Source organism: Fukomys damarensis, unplaced genomic scaffold (assembly GCF_012274545.1).
Source record: "Fukomys damarensis isolate Sample0158 unplaced genomic scaffold, DMR_v1.0_HiC HiC_scaffold_19, whole genome shotgun sequence".
NCBI classification, from domain to species: domain Eukaryota; kingdom Metazoa; phylum Chordata; class Mammalia; order Rodentia; family Bathyergidae; genus Fukomys; species Fukomys damarensis.
The window spans coordinates 54,858,777-54,874,773 of record NW_022900931.1 but is presented as its reverse complement, the minus strand read 5'-3'; the positions used below and the strand labels follow the sequence as shown (position 1 = coordinate 54,874,773).

General features: G+C 45.4%; 2 protein-coding genes and 1 long non-coding RNA gene across 3 annotated transcripts; 2 read left to right on the top strand and 1 right to left on the bottom strand.

Moving 5' to 3' along the window:
- Positions 1-5,131: 5,131 nt before the first annotated feature.
- LOC104863751 lies at positions 5,132-9,919 on the bottom strand. The gene is made up of 3 exons (XR_780657.1): positions 9,866-9,919; positions 5,346-5,507; positions 5,132-5,151 (listed from the first exon to the last, which is right to left on the bottom strand). It is a non-coding gene; the product is annotated as an uncharacterized LOC104863751 (long non-coding RNA).
- A 746-nt stretch (positions 9,920-10,665) lies between these two features.
- On the top strand, positions 10,666-11,720 carry LOC104863750 (transmembrane protein PMIS2). The gene is made up of 2 exons (XM_010626354.3): positions 10,666-11,102; positions 11,279-11,720. Exons 1-2 carry the CDS (start codon positions 10,854-10,856, stop codon positions 11,405-11,407), a joined length of 378 nt encoding a protein of 125 aa, XP_010624656.1. The 5' UTR covers positions 10,666-10,853; the 3' UTR covers positions 11,408-11,720.
- A 3,669-nt stretch (positions 11,721-15,389) lies between these two features.
- On the top strand, positions 15,390-15,746 carry LOC104863759 (acidic leucine-rich nuclear phosphoprotein 32 family member E-like). The gene has a single exon (XM_033766250.1). The coding sequence runs from the start codon at positions 15,411-15,413 to the stop codon at positions 15,744-15,746; it is 336 nt and encodes a 111-aa protein (XP_033622141.1). The 5' UTR covers positions 15,390-15,410.
- Positions 15,747-15,997: the final 251 nt, after the last annotated feature.

Sequence of the window (15,997 nt, the reverse complement as noted above, 5' to 3'; positions counted from 1 at the left end):
CATTGTGTTCCATTCCCTCGCCCTTTCCTCCTTCATACTTCATGCTCCAAATGACATTGTACTTAATTTTTATTTGTGTGATGTCCATCTGGACCTGGGAAAGGAAGCCTGGGACCTGACTGTGTTTGTTGCTGTATACACAGTCTGAAACAGTGCCCCTCCAGCACACAGCAGACTCAGTAAACACTGCTGAGTGTTAAAAAGGACTTAATTCCTTGGTGGCTGGGAATACCCACTAACGATCCTGGGATCCTGGGCAGCTGTCTTTGGGGCACACACTGTCTCCAGCCCCTCCACCCTGGCCCACCAGCCTCTGCCCTCAAAATGCCCAGATTCCGGGGCAGCCATGAGGATCGTGTCTGCATAGATCGGGGACCCTGCAAGCGATGTCACATGAAGGGACCTTCATTCGCAGCAGGTGGCTGGCGGAAACCTCTGCAGGCTGCTGCCAAAATAGGGCTGCCCCTCTCTGGTCTCTGCCTTGTTCGTGTTCTCTTCTTTCTTTCTCACTTCTTAGTTTTATGTTATTTTAGGTTTCAACTTTTTATTTTAAATGTTTCAAACCTACAAGTGACAGAAATAGTAAGCACCTGTCTGCCATTCACCCAAATTTAGTGATTTGCTATATTTGTGATAAGAGAGATAGATGAAAATTTGAAATTTGTTTTGGCTGAATCATGTGAGGGTTAGTTGGAAATAGGATGCTTTTTATACATACTTAGGCATGTGTCTTCTGTGAATACATTCTCTTACATCGTCATGATCTAATGACCAGCTTTAGAAATTAACATTAATTGGCTAGTAATTTAGCTAAGCTAGAATTTATTTGAGTTTTCCCATTAAGGTCTTTGTCCTTGCCCAGGATCCAAGACAGGGTCACACTTTGCATTTATTTGTCATGGCTCCTTGATCTCCTTTAACCTGTGACAGCTCCTCAGTCTTTCCTTGCTTTTGTGATCGTCGTTTTGGGAAAGAATTATTAGTTATTCTGTAGATTTTCCCTCAGATTGAGTCTGCTGATGATTCTTCATGATTACATTTAGGTTGTTGACTTTGGGCAGGAACACAAAAGTCATGAGTGCCCTTCTTAGGACGTTGTGTCAGGATGTACCTCATACTTGAGTCTTTGAAGTCTAGAACAGGGATATTTTGGGATGTTTACTACCTGAGCCCAAGCCCCCAGATCTCTCACACCCAACTACCTAAATCACTGCTTGACTCAACCTGACCCTGTACCATACCCACGGCCTTGTGCATCTGACTGACCAGTGCCCAGCCGTGTCAATGGTTAAATATTTGTAGTCACTTTGATGATTACACAGCCTTCAGATGGTATTCAGTGTTCTGTGTCTCTGGGGGTGGGGCATCTCACTTGTGCAAATTAGTCTCTTATCATGTGTCCAAGTGACACTGACCCCCATCTTGAGGAGGAGGGCGCAGAGGCTTCTACCCACAGGTGGGATCTGGATCAAGTGGAACATGTCCCAATGCCTTTGGCATCTTGGCTGGACAGTAGCCTGGGTGGACATGCAGAGCTGTTTCAGGCTGACAGCTTCTGACAGGACTGAGGGGCAAAGACTTCTCACCAGAATGTGGCAACTGTGAAAGAATCCAGTTACTGCAACGGCACAAGATTTCTCTGAGCCTAAGGCATGTAGATCATGGGAGGCAAGTTTGAGTCAGAACGGGGAAAAAATGATTTTTTTTCTTTCCCTGAGAAAGAAGGGTGAGAGGACAAACTATTAAATAGATGGAGAGTCAGGCATGGTGGTGTGTGCCTATAATCCTAGCACTTGAGAGGCTGAGACAGGAGGATTACTCCAAGTTCAAGGACAACCTGGGCTTCATAGTGAGTTTAAGACCAGTTTTAACTACAAGGTGAGACCCTGTCTCAAAAAAAATTTTTTTTAAATAAATAAATAAACAGATGGAGAACACTAAGTGGGCTTAAAGGAGACTATGAACTAGAGTTTCCTGGATCCAGGCCCACAGCCACACTGAGGGACTTGGTACCCCGCTGGGCCTGCTGGATTCAGCCCACTAGCTGCCCCTCGTCCTCCCCAAGTGCCATTTTACCCTCGCAGGCTCCTGGGCTCTGCCTGCCCAGACCTTGTGTGTTTCTCAGTGATCATTTCAGGCCTGTGGCACACTTGGCTTCCTCTGCCCCAATGTTCACCTGCTCCTCGTCCTTAGTGGTACAGATATTCCAGGGAACCCTCCCACCCTGGGTTCCAGGCTGGGTCCAGTGCTTCCCTGAGCTTCCCACCCCAGCCCTGATCACTCCAACCCCCAGTTTCTCCATCACAGTCCTGCCTGCCCCAGGCTATCACAACCTGGTGATATTTCATCTCCCCTCCAGATTCCCTGAGGACAGGATCCAGAATGTGTGTGTGCCCTGTATTGCCCAGCCCGAGGCAGTGTTTTCCAAGTGAAGGACTTCATTGTGACCGTGACTTCTGACATGTATTTGCATCTCTCTGATAAGATAGTGGACTCCACCAGTGCCCTTTACCTCTTGGGCAGGTCACTCCCTCCCTGGCTTCCACATCCTGAAAAGTGCAATTAACAAGAGACTCAGCAGCAGGCAGGCACCTTGCTTCTCCCCCATCTTCAGAGCAGACCGCAGGTCAGAGAGGGGAACAAGATTTTCCAGGCCTTTCTTGCTCTGGGAACCGGAGGTCATTATAGAATCCAACTACTTTCCCTTCTTCTCTGCTCCCATCACGGCCTGGCCTCCATCCCCTCCCACCTATGAGACAGTTAGGGACAACCAGGGTGGGACAATCGGGGGACAGAAGGCTCAAACAACAAAATAAACCCCTGGGCCAGTAAACTCTCACCCTTTGTAACATGGCATGTTTCAAAAAAGCTCGTCTTTAGACCCTGATAAAACCACAGAAGCAGGATGTTTGCAGAAAACAAGAAATTGTTACCAAGGAAAAATCCAAATAAGCCCTCTAGTTTTCCTTGTACTTAGTCTGCTTAAAAATCACTCATTTTAGAGGTCACACTGCTGGGTGGTACCCTATCAGCTTCCCGCTGGCTTTGCTGTGTGGGTCATGCTAACAGTGCCTGGGTTACCTCCCCCAGACCTGATGGAACCCTCAGGTCAGATTCTGCTCAGCTCTACACAGAGACATGTTGATTATTTAAGAAATGCTTAGAGTAAGACTACGATACAGGGTCAGCATGGCCTCCTGTCCATGGCGCTGGTCTGTTTCTTATTCCTCTCTCCTTTCTTTTCTGCCCCTACCTTTGTGCGTTTTCAGTGGCCACAACAACCCAAGCACCTGAAGTCCTTCAGCCCTATCCTAGGACCAGATCTACTAGACCTGGCCATTTTGTACAGGAAGATGGCACTAGCTACATGAAAATTCAGCAGCCTCCAGGATGAGTGGACCATGACCAACCCAGTGGTCTAAATCATCACAAGATGAAACATCTTTTAGAACTGTACTCCTGGCCAGTAAGAATTACCAGAATTTAGCCCACTCCAGCCATTAGTAGAATCTTGCTGGTCTCTCTGTCCTGTGGGTAGCAGTTTGGTCACTCTCTGAACTAACTGCTGGCTCCCTTCAGCCCAAGCCCCAATGCAGCCAAAGGCCCTTCTCTCCCCTCTCCCCCAATAGGCTCTGCCTGGGCAGGAGTGTGGATGCTGCAATATTGGGTCCAGTCTCATCTCTACTATCTCTGGGTAAAAAATTCTATTGCCCAGTATCACCTGGACATCTCTGCAGCCTCTTCCCTGGTTCCCTGCCCCTGTCTCTCCACAGTCTGTTCCCCAAACTCAGGGGAGGAAAGCTGTGAGTCCCTGAGACAGACCATGGCCCTCCAGGTCAGAACCCTGCCCTGGCTGCACCCATCTCTGGCTAACGCAGGTCCTCACTGGCACCCGAGGCCTTAGGGATCTGACCCGTTTCCTCCCTAAGCTCCTCTCCTCCCACCGGTGTTTGGCCCTCTCTTTTCCGACTTCGAAAGCAGCGGACAGGTTCATGCCTCACCAACTGTCACTTACTAGAAAGGCCTCTTCCGTCTTGGCAACTTAGTTCCTTTAGACTTCCCTGCATCCAAAACACTTTGTTGTCTTTAAACTATGTGAATTTCTAACACATGCCTCTCCACACCTATAATCCCAGCATTTGGGAGGCTGAGGCAGGAGAATTGAAAGTTCAAATTGCCCAGGGGGAATTGGAGAACCTGTCTTGCACTAGGCCTGCTAATTTTCTCTCTTCCCAGAACAAGACAGGCTCCTTCCTGCCTCCCAGGGTCTTTGCATTTCCTCTTCCACTTGGAACCCTCTTCTCCCAGAAGTTTTCTATGATTCTGTTGTTCTCACTTCGGGTCACAGTTCCTAGGACTTTCCTCAGCCAGTCTGTTTTGAGTCTCTCTCCCTGCTCTCCCCATTTCTTTCCCTTTTCATGAGACTGACTACTCCCTAGAACTCTGTTGCCCCGTATGGTAGCCACTAACTACATGTGGCAAGTTGAATTTGGTTATAGTTAAATAAAAGATTAAGTTCCTCAGTTGAACTAGCCACATGACCAGCATTGGCTAAGAATTGATCAGAGTGAATTATAGAAAATTCCTTTCATTGAAGAAAGTTCTATTGGGTACTATAAATTCTATTAGGCATTATAATTAGAACTATCTTGTGGCTTTACGTTTTTCATATATACTTCTCAATATAATGTGATAAAGTTTTTTTGGTTTTATTTTGCTTTGTTTTGCTTGGGTTTGATTTTGTTTGTTTCTTTTCTTTTCCTTTGTTTTTTACTTTTGGCAATGCTGGTGATGGAATCCAGGACCTTATGAATGCTAGGCAAGCACTCTACTACTGAGCACACCTGCATCCCCTATAAATTTTGAGGAAAAAATACTTCATCTGTCTGATCCAGCATTGGACCACTTAAACCACTTAAAGGCTTAAAACAGCCCCCAGCAATGTGACCTGATAAATGGTCATTGAGCAAATGGTCATCCAAATGAGCCCTATGGGAGGTGGATTCACAGGGCCATGTGAACACTTGTGTGCACACACGTATGTAGCAGATAAATGAAAGCAGAAATTTCCTCATCAACTTTATTGCTCTTAAAAATTCCGCCGAATGGGAAACTTGCTCCAACACAAGCAGTGGGAAGGGCCGGGGCGTCCTAGGAAGAAAAGGAAACCAATGGGAAAGCGTTCCTCTGAGAGACGGAAGGATGGTGGAGAAAAGAGCAGAGTTGATGCCAGGGAGCATCGGAGGTGGGGAATTAGAGGACAGAAGGAGATCCCTGGATGGAGGAGGAGGCAGGGGCATCCATCTCTGGCCAGGGAGTGGGTGTGAAGATGCGAAGCCTCTCACCCTGTCAGAGATGACAAGGGCCAGGTTCCTGCTGGGTAACAGCAGAGCAGGGACACGATGGTCAGAGGCAGGACGTCCTCTGCTGGAGGTCCGTGTGGAGCTACGGAGACCACATCTGCTCCTCCAGGGACTCGCAGAGCCCAGGAAGCCGCAGACTTGTACCTGCGGCAGGCGGAGGCCAGAAACAGAGTCTGCAGACAGCCTGGGGGACTGGAGACCTCAGAGGCTTCAGGAGTGAAGATGAGCTAAACTGATCCCACCAGTCAGGAAGTGACCCACCAGCAGGGGTCACCCTGACCCTCCTGATGACGATCCATCATCTCCATGAGCCCTTGCTGTCCCACTACCTCCTTCCTGTACTGTTTACTCTCTCCCCACTCTGCAGTAAAGCCCCTCACCTTCCTATGGGCCCCTTGCTGCTGCCAATAATCTCTGCTTTGTACCGCATACCCCATTCCATCTCCCATAATCCTCTCTAATCCCTCTAATCCCCATTCCATCACTGTCAGTACCTCACTCCCTCCCTAGCCCTCAAATCTCCCTCCTATCCCGCAATCTCCTCCCCGTCTCTCTGTAACATTTTCCTCGCGCTCCTTATCTTCCGGTCCCCACAACCTTCTTCCTTTCCTGGTAACCTCCTCCCCATGCCCATAGCACCAGATGGCCCACTGACCCCCACCTCAGTCTCCGCACACCCCACTTGCAATCACTCCACAACTGAATCCTTCTGCCCCGCTCCTCTCTCCCAGCCCCCGCAATATCCTCCCTGTGCTCCGTAACTCTTTCTCCCACATTCCCTTCCAATCTACCTGTCACATCTGGTGAGGGTAGCTCTTACCTAGAGTTCATCAAGCTTTATATCAATAAAAGGGTTAGAGATACTGTCACGGCACTCAGGGGGCTGGGAGACCAAGGAAGAGATCGGCACTCAGAGAACTGAACATGAAAGGCAGGTTCATTCACTAGTGGGCTCAGTGGAAGTCATCTTCCGGATTATATTTTTATATTGCTCTTTAGGCAGGATGGGGAAGCAACCAAAATTTTACAGAAGCAGAGTTTAGCACAGGGGCGGGGAGGTGCAGGCAGATGTTGCTTTAACAGTTTATCTCCACGATTTAGGGAAGTGCAGGCAGATGCTGTTTCAGCGGTTCATCTTTCCAGCACAGTGACTTTGTGGGTTTAGCAGGAGGGCCATCTTAAGACTGTTAGTTTCTGTCAAGCTTTGAGACTGTTAGCTTCTGCTTTTTTTTTTTTTTCTTATTTCAATATAGGTATAGAAAGAAAAACAACATCACTTTATTGGAGTGAAAAATAGGGAACAAAATCACTTTGTTGGGAAAAGGAGAGAAATAAGGAGATAGTGTTGCATCAGAGTAAGGTAGGGAGCCTGGAATTGGCACTCAGGAGTCTTTGTTTTTTGCCTCTTTTATTACATGACAAGAAGGGACCCCACCCCTTTGAGAGCTGTTACAACTTGACTGGCTATTCTGGATTCTGAGACCCACTGATTTGACCATTCCTCCTTCCATTGCCTATGTGCACATTCTTGGATAAGCACGTCTTTGGTCTCTTTGTGCTGTCCAGGTGCTTATCTTGTGAGATTTACAGCAGAGGCTCACCTTCAAGGCTGAATTAGTAAAAAGGACACATGGGTACCTTAGTGTATTAATATGGTGATAGACTAATAAAAAAAAATATATATATATATATATACTTATATGTAGGTCTGTGAGTGTCCAAGTGTTAGTGTATATTTTAGGTACTGAGTTTTCTATAACATGGCCCTCTCCCCACTTTGTTCCTTAGTGCTTAATCAGAGGTGCGGGGAGGAAGGAATTGGGGCCCTGGCCTGAAGTTAGCCAGGGTCTGATCAGCTTGCCCTGCTTGTTTTTCTTAGCGGCTACCTCTCTGTAGCAGGGGTTTAACTCTTTATTTGCCAGGACCCAGAGAGAGATTGATTGATTTAGGTAAAAACTGTAGTTTTGATTTGGAATTGGAAATATTGAAATGGACTCCTGTTTTAGTTTACCTTTAAAAAATATTTTCTACCTCCAAATACTGGAAAAAGTTATAAATAAAAACCCACTCCAGCTCTCAGAGTTTGATTTTGGCATTCTTACCGACAAGAGATAAAAACTCAAAATCCAAGAACTGCCAAAGATAAGACTCAGAAAAACCACCCACTCTCTTTAGGTGGTACTCCAAAGAGCTACAACACCAGCATAAGAATCAAACAAATGGGAATCACCCTGGCCTCCTCTCTCATCTGATGGATAGGCTGCATCCATCAATCTCAAATGTTGGGCTTGGAAAGAGGGCCCAGACTAATGGAACTTGTGTTTGTCTGGCAGAAACAAAAAGAAATTAACTCTAGAGGAAAATAGTATCATTCTAGACCTCAGATTATTCTTTAAAGTATTTCTCAAATGCAGTATCTATATTAGTTAGTTTTCCATCACTATAACAAAATACTTGAAATAATAAATTTATACAAAGAAATAGTTATTTTGACCCACAGTTTTGGAGATTCCAGTCCATGGTTGTCTGGGCCCATTGCGTTGGGCCTGTGATGAGGCAGTGCAACACGGCAGGAGCACACAGTGAACCGAAATCATCACTCATGGCCAGGAAGCAAAAGAATTAAGAAAGGGCCGGAGCCAGACCGGAGAAATACAATTTAATCTAAACTCTATTTGTTGTAGTGGTTTTGATGGTATTGGAAGTTGAACCCAGAGCCTTCCTACTGAGCTTTAGCACTAGCCACTCCATTTATAAAAAAATTTTTTATACCAGGGATCGAACTCAGGACCTTATGCCTGCAAAGCAGGTGGCAGAACCACTGAGCTAAACCCCTGGCAAAATCTTTTATTTTGAGACAGAGTCTAATTAAGTTGCCCAAATTGAGTTTGAACTTTGAGTCCTCTTGTCTCAGACTCCAGACATGTACTATTACCACCGCCTTTAAACTTTTTAGGGAAATTTCAGAAAACCAAAACAAAAACTAAAAAAGAATTTTCTTCAATAGAGTGAAAGAGACAGGTGTGGTGGCACATGTCTGTAATCCTATCATTTGGGAGGCTGAGGCAAGATGATCACCAGGAGTTCAAGGCCAGCCTGGGCTAGAAAGTGTGTTCAAGGGTGGTGTGAACTATATAACGAGATCTTGTCTTAAAAAAAATAGAGTGAGGGCCAGGGATTGAGCTCAGAGGTCTGCCACCTGCCTTGCAAGTGCATGGACCTGAGTTCGATCCCCAGTACCAAAAAATAAAAAATAAAATAAATTTTAAAAAATAAAATGGAGTGAAAGATTAATGATTACTTTCTAAATAGCAGGAAACAGTCCACGGAAATAAGCCCAGGAGACAGAGTCCAAATAAAATACCATTCCAAAGCCAATGCAGAAGAAGGACTCACTAATCAAGAGACCCCACACACTCCCATTCCAAAATCCCCTGTTGTGAGTGAAACAGAGAAGTTTTGTAAATAATCTAAAAACCTACAAAATGTTAGGAAAATGTAAAATGACTTCTATTATCTCTAACAGAAACATGATTTGTTTAATTCAAAATTAACACACACTGGAGGCTTTGACCATGAAATGGGATATCTGACCTCATCCCTGACTTTGAACACCCTCTCCCTGTGAGCTAGAATAGATAGCTAGACGAATCTCAAGGTAAACTCCCTAACTATAAGAAATTGTTATGTCTGGGTTAAAGTGAACAGCCTTGTTATTGTAATTTGTACGTGGGTAATGCGAATTGAGGAAATGAAATGTAACCACCTGAATGAGATCATAGCTGTAAAACCTTTAAAAGAGGAAGCTGATACCCAATAGGAGGTTGCTCGTTGGCACTGCCTTTTTGAGTGCAATCAACCCCTTGCTGGCAAATAAACTCTTTATTATTTTACTTCCATTCAGTGCTCTCTATGTGCGTGTCACTTGCCAATTCCTTCCGAAACAATGGGTTGTATTTAGATGTCCGCCCAAAGCCTCCTGCATTCATAGGTGGGGCTTTTAGGTGCTCCCTGGGTCTAGGGTATATAGTGCTGGCAAAAAGGTGTGTGGTACTAAATTAGCCTATTGATTGTTTAGCATAATTCTGGGTATGGATAATGCGTAGGCCTACCATGGGTGTGAGTGGCACCACCCAAGAAGTTTGTGGCCTGAATGGGCTAAAAGGGAAAGGTAGGCTTGCTTGGCTGCTGCTGCTTCTGCGGCCTCCTCCTGCTCTGCATGGGCTGTTTCTCCTCTGTGTTTCCCCTCTGCCGTGCCATCCTGGCTTGAGCCAATTGACTATGGACTGACCTCTATAAACTGTGAACCAAAATAAGCCTTTCCTACTTTAATGTAGGTGTAGTGTCAGATATTTTGTCCAGTAATGAATGAGTGACTAACTCTGTTGCAGCAGAGAGGAGCAGCTCTGTGCTATAGCCAAGTGTTACAGCTCAGTGTTACAGCCAAATGCCATGTTATTTGTTATTAATTTCTAACTCTGTAGGCCAGAATGGCTTCTTACCTGTTCAAGATCTCATAAGGCTAAAATTAAGGTGTCAGCTAGGTTGGGTTCTCATTTGGAGCTCAGAGTCCTCTTCCAAATGAATGGGATTATGGCACAATTTAGATCCTTGAGGCCACCTGCATTCTTGCCACATGGGCTCCTACACCTTTAGCTAAAAAGACTTCAATCCTCTCACATCTTCAACCTCTTTTGCCAATAAAACCAAGTTCTTTTTAATACTTCACTTGATTAGGCCCACTAAGGATAGTCTCCCTCGAGTTAATTGACTTGGGACCTTAACTATATCTGAAAAATTCCTTCACAATGACATACAAATGAGTGTTTGATTGAATAATAGAAGAACGCAGATTTATACCAGGGAACAGGAGGAATCTTGGCGCCATCTCAGAATTCTGCCCACTACCATAAGTGATTTCCTTTTCCATTTATTAGTTGGTGCCCTACTTTAATAAAGCCCTTCTTTTTTGTCTCCTTTTTCTATTCTTTCTTCCTCTCAGAATGTACTATAGAATGCTTTTTAATTCGGTACCATTCGTGTTGACATTATTCCTTTTCCTCTTTCTGTTGGTATGTCTAGCTTTCTTACTGCGCTTCTTTATGCTCTCTTCCACAGCTCTTGGGAAGGCCTTCCTGGCACTGCCGGCTCCCTCTGTTCAGAGAGAACGGAATACAGAAGTAAAAAAAACCAAGACCCAAACCTAGGGCTTCCCACCAATCCCTATCAGGGTAGGAGGAGCCAGTGTCCTGAAAGTGGGTGGGGCCTGATGGGCGGGTAGAGTCTGAAGTAGCCTGTAACGCCTGTAACGGGAACCACGCCCCCTGATGAGAGCAGCCAATCAGGACTTGGGGTGATGGCTTCTCCATTGTGAAGAACTGGCCTTTGACATCTGAGTCTTGGAATTCTGGGTAGAGCAAGGAAAGGAGCAGTGGCCTGGGTCTTTGTTTTCAAAACACTTGGACCTGTATTTTTCTGAGTGGAAAAATCATGGGCCCGAAACCGGAAGTCCAACCTGCCCCAGATGCTCCACCTGCCCCGGCTGCTCCACCTGCCCCAGCTGCTCCACCTGCCCCAGGTGCTCCAGCTGATGCTGGTGCTCCACCTGTCCCGGATAAGGGTCCTAAACAGACACCCGAAGAACTGGCCTTTTATGCTCCGAATTATTTATGTTTGACCATCTTCGCTGTAATTCTTTGCCCTCCCTTGGGATTCATCGGTATCTACTTCTGCTATAAGGTAAAACAGTGCCCCGGTCATGGCCCCTCCTCTCCTCTGCTTCCCCGCTTCATCTACTCCTGTCTTGGGACCTGGGTAGGGACCTGGGTAAGGGTTCACCCTCAAAGGCAAAGCCCCCTGCCTCCCAAGGGATTCTGGACCGGAAACCCATACCTATGCTCCCCCCGCCCCTACAGACCTCAGTTGCCAACCGGAACAGCAAATGGGAAGAAGCTTACAGCAACTCAGGCCGAACTGGTTACGTAGATGTAATGGCCATACTCATTGGTTTGGGCCTCATTTACAGATTTACCCTATTTGAATGAAGGCCAAGCACAGCATGCCAGGGGTTTACACCCCAACAGGGTGTATAACCAACCAACACCACCAAGACACTGACCAGCCACCGTGCAAGAAACTCAACGGTTGACTCATTACATTACCTAGCCAAGAAATGTGCCACCAACCAAGGAACACAACATTCAAGCAACCTAGCACCCTAGAAACAACTAGGCCTCCTGCCTGTACCATTTCAGCTCTCCTGGCCTCCGGAGGTATCTTCATCCACCTTGGGATCCATATGTCAGCATCCTACATTCTCTTAGTTCCTTGACACTGGGCTGCTCTCTCAGGAAAAGAAAAAATTAAATAACTAAAAAGAATGTTCTGGCTTTGTGTGTGTGTGTGTGTGTGTGTGTGTGTGTGTGTGTGTTTCACTGGTGCTGTTTCTTCTAGACTATGTGAAAATCAGAATGCTCTAATGGTGAATCCCAGAGATGTGGAAATGGCATAAATGTGGGTTTACATTCCTACTGTGACTCTTGAAACCTGAATATCCTTGGGCCAGGTATGGCGACACCTGAGTGTAATCCCAGCACTCAGGAGGCTGAAGCAGTAGGATCACTATGAGTTCGAGGCCAGCCTGGGCTACATAGTAAGTTTAAGGCCTGCCTTGATTATATAGCAAGACCTTCCCTGTCTAAAATAATTTTTTCTGAAGTTAAAAAATATTTTTAGAAAGTAAAAGAAAACAGAAACCCTCTTCTGTTTGATTTTTTTTTCTGTAATGAGGATTGAACACAGCACCTTCATATTGAGCAACATCCCCAGACTTTTTTATTTTGATAGAGTGTCGCTAAATTTCTAAGTTTCCCAATCCTCAAACTTGCCATCTTCCTGCCTCAAAATCCCAGAGTGCTGGGATTATAGGCATGCACCAATATACCCTGTTGTGTTCCAGCTTTTGAGATCCAAAAAGCCAATTCCTAGGGGAAGAATGGAAAGACTTCCAGGAACACGAATAGATTCTACAGAATAGCTGATGAAGAGGACCCTCTCCCAATCTGGAAAAGTAACAGGTCCCCACAGGAGCGGGGAAGTAGAGAGACTAGATGTCAGTATATCTATCTGAAAAAGTCCCAGTTGCCCGTTTCTCAGGACCAGTAATGTCAAAGACCCTGGATTTTGCTGGTATTTATTCTTTACTGATAAGTCCTAGAGAGGCTACAAGATCTCAAAGAAGATATGCTACATGATACGGAGGTCTAGGAAGAGAAGGCCTCAGACAGCCAAGTTAGATATCCCATATCCCAGTTTGGTGAGGAGAAGGTGAGGGCCATAGGAGTTCCAAGTGCCACAGCGAGATATGACCATCATGTGAACTGTGATAATGCAGGAACCACCCACAATAAATAAAATCAGTCATCTAGTTTAAATGTGGACAACACATGCCCCCCTGGGGCTGCTTCTGGTGCCCTAGCTTCACATTCAGGTTCAGAACCCTAGATTCAGCAGAATTAAGTTTTCTCTGCCAAGGAAAATGACAGTTATTGGTAGAAACTGAGTTGTGGAAGAGACTATCGACACTCCACCAAACACCGTGGGCTTCTCTCCCTGGGAGTGGTACTCAGCCGCACTTCGAAGGTTCCCCTGTGTTATCATAGGGCTGACTTTAGTCCTATGGAAGGTGAGCAGATTTGATGAGTGCCACAAACCAAGTCTGGCCTCTAAACATTTCCACCGTGCACTGCTCCATAATCTTTCTTCCCTGGCCATCGGAGCAAGTGATGTGTAGGGTAATTTGGAAGGCTATATGTTGTAGAGATGGCAGAGTCCCCTATCAGTTTGGGTTTCTGAATTATTCTAGGAATGGTCTCTCTTTCCCCGTCTGCCTTGAGCAGTTGAATGGAAAAGAAACTATCCTATTGAGTCAGGACATGCTAGTTGTTTCCATAGCCCCATCCACCCTAACCAGAGCAGATGCAGAAAAAAGTTACATTTTTTTGTACATATGAACTTATAGCTTGAAATTATACACAACAGAGAAACTCATCTGCTTGAGAGGTTTATAGAAAACAATAACAGAGGAAAACAACAAAGGCCCTAGTCCACCTTAACTGTAGCTGTTACAATGCTGCATGACTCCTGTGGTCCCGGATGTCTGCATCGACTACATGTGTCTGTGCCACAGTGCTCCGGTTCTTCATGTGTCAGAAGAAGGAACTGTTGTGTCAATGGGTGCAGTGATGGCAAACCTTTCCGAGCTTTCAATGAGACACTGTGGCACGCGTGCCATAGGTTCGCCACCACGGGTCTAGACAGTCAACCATTCCTGTCCCTCTCCACTGTACTACAAGACTTGGAGAATCAGTCTTCTTTCTTCTCAGCTTCAGTTCCTGGACTCTCTGCCCCCAACCTGTGCTCTACTCTCACAAATTCATGTAAATGTAAATATAAAACAAAACAAAAAATCACCTTCTTATCCCTTGAGACATCATCGATTGAATTACTATAATGAAACCTGTGGATTTAACACTTATCTTTCCACCTCTCTCCCTACAACTCTCCAGAGAATGAGGTCATGACTTTTTAAATCTCAAGTTGTAGGGTATACATTCCTTTATGCCTGTCTAAATATGTTCCATGACTAAGGCCAGCAGTTTATAATAATTACATCCCTCTCTGCACTAATTTATGGAGTGTAAAGCAATCCATCTACCTGCACTCTTTCAGATTTATTATTCTTCTTATCTTTTTTCTGCTTCCTCTCCTCTTTTTTGTTCTTCGGCTTTCTTTACTCTGTTATGTATGTGTTCCTACACCTGTTGTTCCCAGGCCCCCCAGAGCTGCACAACTGCTCTCAAAGAAATTGCCCACGTGATCAAACAGAGCAGGTGATTTTTCAATTCTCCCTTCCCCTTGGATCCTAAAATCTGATTAGTTAGTTATGACTTTTGACTTATATAACTTTGACATCAAAGGACTCATAATGCAAAGGGTAGGGGAGAGAAGACGTGCTCACTTTCAGCTTGCATCTGGTATATCCGCCCCCCGAAGGTACTTGCTGTCAATAATTTGTCGTGCCTTTTCCCACTGATGTTTCTGTGTATTTCCACGTGCACAGATGTTCATACACATTGATATTACTCCCTTTTTCTGCTTATCACTAACCCTTAAAGATCTTTTCCCATTAGTACTAGAGACTTTCCACCCCGATGTCCTTTGTTCCACTTGTGAATATTCTCCCTCTGTACAGTAATTTTCTGGCCCACAAGATAGATTCCTGGTTTCTCAGACTTCTCTTTTCTTTTGCCCAGTGATAACTTACAGGATTCCAGCACCTGGCCATAAACTGTGGATCCTTCTTCTGGTTGGCAAATGAAATCTGAGTGGGATGAGAGAGAGATTCTAAACTGGATAATCAGCTGCAAAGAAATTTTGTTCCATGCATACATAAATTTCACTAGCAAATTTTATTTCTAGCCTCAGAAAACTATGACGTTCATTGCTACCACGTATGGTGGTTGTGACTTAACTCCTTAGAAGTCTTCAAGTCTGATGAAGTCTTATTTATTTATATGTCACCCTGGCTGAGGAAGAGGAGGAGGAATAAGAAGAGGGTTTTGGAATCAGAATCTCGTTTAAATCAACAGTACAGGGCCAGGAGTGGTTCCTCAGTGGTTAGCTCAGTGGTTCCGCCACCTGCCTTGCAAGCACAAGGACCCGAGTTCAACCCCTGGTACCAAAACAAACAAACACAAAACAGTACAGCATCTCTGAGGAGCCACTGAAGAGAAAGGAATTGTAAGGGGGGTGCATGCACTCACAGGCCGTGGACAAGGAGGTGGGGGCAGATGAGTTGAGTCCCAACTCGTTGGACTGGACTCCATTTTTTCTTTCTCCCCCACACCTATCTAATGGTGGTGGGTGCTTATATTTGTGACTCTTTTCATTCATTTCCAATTTTTCAAAAATGTTAGGGTTGGGGTAGTGGGAATAACAGGAAAGGCGAAAAGTGGAGTTGCAGAAGGGCAGGAGGAAGACGTGGAGATGAGGAAGAGGATTAACCTGGAGTTAAGGAACAGAGCCCCGGAGGAGGTGACAGAATTGGTCCTTGATAAATACCTGTGTGTCAGTGGGGAAACGGAGGGCCCGAATGACACTTTCAAAGAACTAGAATTTCTGAGTATGGTTAATGGGGCATTAAGTTCACTGGCCCAGCCTCCCAGCCTAAATAAACTTCAGAAGTTGGCACTTAGTGACAATGTGATTTTTGGAGACTTGGAAGTTTTAGCAGAAAAATGTCCAAATCTTACCTTCCTCAATCTGAGTGGAAACAAAATCAAAGATCTGAGTACAATAGAGGGAGGCTCTGCAAGATCTTAAATATTTGAAAAATCTGGATTTGTTTAACTGTGAGATCACAAGCCTGGAAGATTGCCGAGAAAGTATTTTTGAACTGCTGCAGCAAATCATGTTCTTAAGTGGCAATGATCAGGAAGAAAACGAAGCCCCATGCCAGGCGTGGTGGCACATGCCTGTAATCCCAGCACTCGGGAGGCTGAGGCAGGAGGATTGCTGTGAGTTCGAAACCAGCCTGGGCTACATAGTGAGTTCCCGGTCAGTCTCAACTACAT